The 5,809-nt window shown below is 37.6% G+C and overlaps 1 protein-coding gene across 1 annotated transcript in view; it reads right to left on the bottom strand.

Moving 5' to 3' along the window:
• The window catches only part of LOC117443255 (transmembrane protein 106B-like), a 12,177-nt gene extending 8,106 nt beyond the window's left edge, over nt 1-4,071 (bottom strand). The window contains exons 1-2 of the mRNA XM_034079220.1: nt 3,964-4,071; nt 2,149-2,340 (exon numbers count right to left, since the gene is read on the bottom strand). Coding sequence (XP_033935111.1) covers nt 2,149-2,332 — 184 coding nt within the window. The 5' untranslated portion in view covers nt 2,333-2,340; nt 3,964-4,071. The remainder of the gene's footprint in view (nt 1-2,148; nt 2,341-3,963) is intronic.
• Nucleotides 4,072-5,809: the final 1,738 nt, after the last annotated feature.

Here is a 5,809-nt window from a genome sequence, read left to right as displayed (position 1 = left end):
AAGTAGAAAGTACAGGTATTTGAGTTCAACATGAGAGAAGTAGAAAGTACAGGTATTTGGGTTCAACATGTAAGAAGTAGAAAGTACAGGTATTTGGGTTCAACATGAGAGAAGTAGAAAGTACAGGTATTTGAGTTCAACATGTAAGAAGTAGAAAGTACAGGTATTTGGGTTCAACATGAGAGAAGTAGAAAGTACAGGTATTTGAGTTCAACATGAGAGAAGTAGAAAGTACAAGTATTTGAGTTCAACATGAGAGAAGTAGAAAGTACAGGTATTTGAGTTCAACATGAGAGAAGTAGAAAGTACAGGTATTTGAGTTCAACATGTAAGAAGTAGAAAGTACAGGTATTTGAGTTCAACATGTAAGAAGTAGAAAGTACAGGTATTTGAGTTCAACATGTGAGAAGTAGAAAGTACAGGTATTTGAGTTCAACATGTGAGAAGTAGAAAGTACAGGTATTTGTGTTCAACATGTAAGAAGTAGAAAGTACAGGTATTTGTGTTCAACATGTAAGAAGTAGAAAGTACAGGTATTTGGGTTCAACATGTAAGAAGTAGAAAGTACAAGTATTTGGGTTCAACATGTAAGAAGTAGAAAGTACAGGTATTTGAGTTCAACATGTAAGAAGTAGAAAGTACAGGTATTTGTGTTCAACATGTAAGAAGTAGAAAGTACAGGTATTTGTGTTCAACATGTAAGAAGTAGAAAGTACAGGTATTTGAGTTCAACATGTAAGAAGTAGAAAGTACAGGTATTTGAGTTCAACATGTAAGAAGTAGAAAGTACAGGTATTTGAGTTCAACATGTAAGAAGTAGAAAGTACAGGTATTTGGGTTCAACATGAGAGAAGTAGAAAGTACAGGTATTTGTGTTCAACATGTAAGAAGTAGAAAGTACAGGTATTTGGGTTCAACATGTAAGAAGTAGAAAGTACAAGTATTTGTGTTCAACATGTAAGAAGTAGAAAGTACAGGTATTTGAGTTCAACATGTAAGAAGTAGAAAGTACAGGTATTTGTGTTCAACATGTAAGAAGTAGAAAGTACAGGTATTTGTGTTCAACATGTAAGAAGTAGAAAGTACAGGTATTTGAGTTCAACATGTAAGAAGTAGAAAGTACAGGTATTTGAGTTCAACATGTAAGAAGTAGAAAGTACAGGTATTTGAGTTCAACATGTAAGAAGTAGAAAGTACAGGTATTTGGGTTCAACATGAGAGAAGTAGAAAGTACAGGTATTTGAGTTCAACATGTAAGAAGTAGAAAGTAAAAAGTCATCAGAAAAATAAGTAGTGGAGTAAAGTACTGATACCAGAAACATGTACTTCAGTACAGTAACGAAGTATTTGTACTCCACTACTTCCCACCTCTGCTCAGCTGTTAGTGAATACCTGGACCTCTGATTCAGTCTTTTTACTTTCTGACTGGAATCTAATTTTTTGATCTAGATTTTTTTTGCAGTGTTGTTTTTCTTGTAGTCTTTGTGCAACGTGTCGTAGCTCTAAAAGTGTTTTAGTACTAGAGGTAATAGTATTTTCTTTTATAAGAAAGCTGTTTTTGTTTGTCATTATTTAAACGTGTAAATTGGCTGGTGAGCCCTCTTCATTCTTTTAACAAATAAACATGATCTACTAATTTTGCCAAATGAGTTTCCTCAACTCAACAGAGTGGAGAAAGAAATGTCCCCGTCAGGGATTAATAAAGTGCGTCTTCTTCTTTCCTCCCGGTCATTGTTATATTGTGCTGCTTCCCTTTGTACCCCTAGGCTAGGAGGGAACGTAACGTCTCTATGAAGTGTTTTGATATTAGGTCAAATCTGGATCATCTCCGTTGGTCCCCGTTTTTAGAGATGTGGGTACGGAGGAGAAGAGAGAGGGTTTATTTCAGACACTTTGAGAGTCTCCTGACACACCGGACACACACACACACTGGACACACACACCGGACACACACACACCGGACACACACACACCGGGGACACACAGGACACACACACCGGACACACATTGATGTAGAAAAGACATCAAAAAGTGCATTTTGCATGATAGGAGACCTTTGAGAAGTCAGTGTGTTACCTCTGGGGATGCGTCCGGTGTTTAGTGTTATAATAATAATATATTGTATAGTATTGTGTTGTGTTGCTCTACCTCTGGGGATGCGTCCGGTTCCCTGGCAGGAGGGACACGTGACGCTGTCCCGTCCCGTGAACTCAACGTACGGGAACGCAGAGACGTCTCCCACCTTCTCCTCCTCCTCTTCCTCCAGAGGAGACGTCATGCTGTCCTGACCCTCATCGGGCTGCTTCGTGAGGAGAGAGAAAGACTTCCCCATCCTCACATCTGCAAACACAAACACTGTGAGTCAAACACCAACCGGTGCAGAGATGAGGTCACTGGGGAAACAACTCAAATGATGAAAACCATTCAGAGTAAAAAGTGACATTTTGAGAAATGACATATTTGCAAAAAGTTCTTTTATACAATTTAAATATCTTTCTCAAATTTCACTTTTTTTCTCAAATTTCACTTTTTCCTTAGAATTTGACTTATTTTTCAAAATGAGGAGAATTCTTAAAAAAAATGAAATTCTGAGAAAAAAATTAAAATCTGGAAAAATTCTCATTTTGAAAAATAAGTCAAATGACGAAGAGAAAAGTCACTATCTGAGAGAAAATGTCAAATTCTTAAGTAAAAGTTCTATCATAAATCTGAAATATAAGAAAAAAATTTAATTTTTAACCAAATAGGACATTTTGGAAAAAAATGCCATAATCTGAGAAAAAGTCAATTTCAAAGGAAAAAATATATAATTATAACATTTTTAGGAAAACGTTTTTTATTGTAAGGAAGAACATTTTTGAACAAAATCTTAATTCTGGTAAAACATTTTGGAAAAAAAATCATAATCTGAGAAAAAATCAAATTAAAAGGGAAACAATTTAATTAGGATTTTTTTTCAATTTTTTTAAAAAGTCCTGATTCTGGGAAGAAAGTTTAAAAGTTCAGGGTACAATTCTAAATGTGAAAAATAAGTGAAATGAATGTTTCAAGGGGGATATCTGCTGATGCTCAGGTCTGCTCTGATTGGCTGGCTCTGTGTTGCGGCTGTCAGTTAGCTTGTTAGCTACAACTAGCTGTCAGTTAGCTTGTTAGCTACAACTAGCTGTCAGTTAGCTTGTTAGCTACAACTAGCTGTCAGTTAGCTTGTTAGCTACAACTAGCTGTCAGTTAGCTTGTTAACTACAACTAGCTGTCAGTTAGCTTGTTAGCTACAACTAGCTGTCAGTTAGCTTGTTAACTACAACTAGCTGTCAGTTAGCTTGTTAGCTATGACTAGCTGTCAGTTAGCTTGTTAGCTACAACTAGCTGTCAGTTAGCTTGTCAGCTATAACTAGCTGTCAGATAATCCTCTCTGAACGGTAGCTCAGTATCTCAGTAGCATCTAGCACTGTGCACTTTAACCTGGAGCTAACGGCCTAACAGCTGAGATCAGATGGAGCTTTATTCATATAAATCAGGAGTTAAAACAGCAACAGGATAAGACAGAAACACACAGAGAGAAGACATGAGAATATTCACGGGGATGATCAGAAAACAGCTCAGAATAAACATGTATTTACAGCAGGAATGGTAGAAAAAGCAAAAACAAACAACGTGATTTAAACTCCGGTACAGGTTCAGATATACAGATATGAGGTTACATTATAGTTAATTAAACTTTAGCAGCTCATGTGCCGGGAATTCAACTACAGACAGTCTCAAATGTTACACAATAATAACACAATAAACGTTAGTGTTGTTGTCAGAAAACAGCAGTTAGCTTCGAGCTAACAAACTCCAAACTGGTTAGCATTAGCTGTTGCTAACATCAGCTAGCTCGCTGTTTAATATGCAGACTCGAGTCCAGGAGGAGTAACGCGTGCAAAGAGGTGATGTTTAATGAGGTTACAGTTAGAGATGTACCTGAGGGTGAGTCTTTATTTATCACCTGGATCCTGTTTGTTTATCCTCCGACAGAACAGACATGCGCACTAAGGATTCTTCTTCTTCTTCGGATTTAATGAAGGGGTGGAAACAAGCGTTAGAGGTGCATTACCGCCACCTGCTGGATGGAGTGTGGACTAGCAAGGACCCGGACAGAAAACAACAAGTACATGATCTTAATCAATGCAGCATTTCTAAATAAATAAGGCTGTATATTTATCATCACTAAATATGTTCTTGAGATTTAACAAACCCCACATCGTCTCTTCACAATGAAAGGTCTATAAAGACTTCGCATCATCAGGTCACCAAATCAGAAGATTACAACCATGTTTAGGTATTTTTAAATTATCCTAATTGTCGCCGTTTCACCCAAATAATGCAAAAATAACAAAAAAGTAAATTTCTGGTAGCCGGTACTTTATGCACGTGTTATGGTTTCTGTAGGCTTTTATAATCAATTATCTCATGTTGATAATGTTTTTATTCTGTTTCTTATAATGAAGGTTCACTATTTTACACATTTACCTCTTTATGTATTAATAATAATAATAATAATAATAATAATAATAATAATAATAATGCATGTTATTTATATAAAGCTTTCCCTGGTGCTCAAAGCGCTTACATATTGTCTCTGTATTGTATGTCATGTACTTCCATGCCTTTAGCTTCGTATCGTTTACAATTGAATGCATCTCATCTCGCTGTGCATGACATCGTTCTCCATCGCGGGCAGAAGCCATTTGCTGAATTGTAAGAAAGAAAGATTGCACGTGCTCTCTGACGGTTTAAAGAGTGCATCTGATGCTCCATGAAGTCCGACAAAGAGCAGCAGCTTCCTGCTTCGTGACTTCAACAGTATTTGATAGATCTGTGGCAGAATATCAGGTTTCTCTCTCCTGTTCCCCGTCCTCTAGCCACAGAAGTAGCCTGAACATTTCCAGCACGAATAACTTTGTAGATTTGTTGAAATGGGTTCAAACGTCCTTGTTGTTACTCTAAAGTCAGAATGTGATGAGCGAAGCTTCTTTAAAAAGAAGGTCCTATGTCATATATCCTGTGTCCTATGTCCTGTGTCCTGTGTCCTATGTCCTATGTCCTGTGTCCTGTGTCCTGTGTCCTATGTCATATGTCCTGTGTCCTATGTCCTGTGTCCTGTGTCCTATGTCCTGTGTCCTGTGTCCTGTGTCCTATGTCCTGTGTCCTGTGTCCTAGTTCTTACAAATAAATCCTCAATGATTAAAAAGACAGGTTTCCTGCAGACCTGGTGATGAAGTGAGTCCTGTTGGTTTATTGGAGGTTAATAACAAAGACATGAGTCCCAACCTGAGGCTCCGGGCCCCCACTAGAGGTCACCAGAGCTTCACTTTGGGTCTCACGAAGTGGTAAAACACAACTATAAAAAAACACATATTTATTCACAGTTTCTCTGATTATCATTACTTTCTGATAAGACCAATACAAACATACAAGTATATATAATATAATAAGTAGAAAAGTATTATCATCAAAATCTCCTGACAGTAACACAAATAAAGTAGTCGTTGTGCAGATCCGTCCATTTCAGAATAAAATACCAAATATAGAAAATATCTGAAAGTACAGATTATATTTGAACCTAATCATCTGAATCTCTGTTTTCATTTCCTGCAGGGTCTCTGGGACCCTGCAGCTTCACCTCTCAGGGACCCTGCAGCTTCACGTCTCTGAGACCCTGCAGCTTCACATCTCTGAGACCCTGCAGCTTCACATCTCACCTCTCTGAGACCCTGCAGCTTCACATCTCACCTCTCTGAGACCCTGCAGCTTCACCTCTCAGGGA

This window comes from Pseudochaenichthys georgianus, unplaced genomic scaffold, assembly GCF_902827115.2.
Source record: "Pseudochaenichthys georgianus unplaced genomic scaffold, fPseGeo1.2 scaffold_568_arrow_ctg1, whole genome shotgun sequence".
Classification (NCBI taxonomy): domain Eukaryota; kingdom Metazoa; phylum Chordata; class Actinopteri; order Perciformes; family Channichthyidae; genus Pseudochaenichthys; species Pseudochaenichthys georgianus.
The sequence above is the reverse complement of the archived record's forward strand: the minus strand, read 5'-3'. Positions and strand labels throughout refer to the sequence as shown.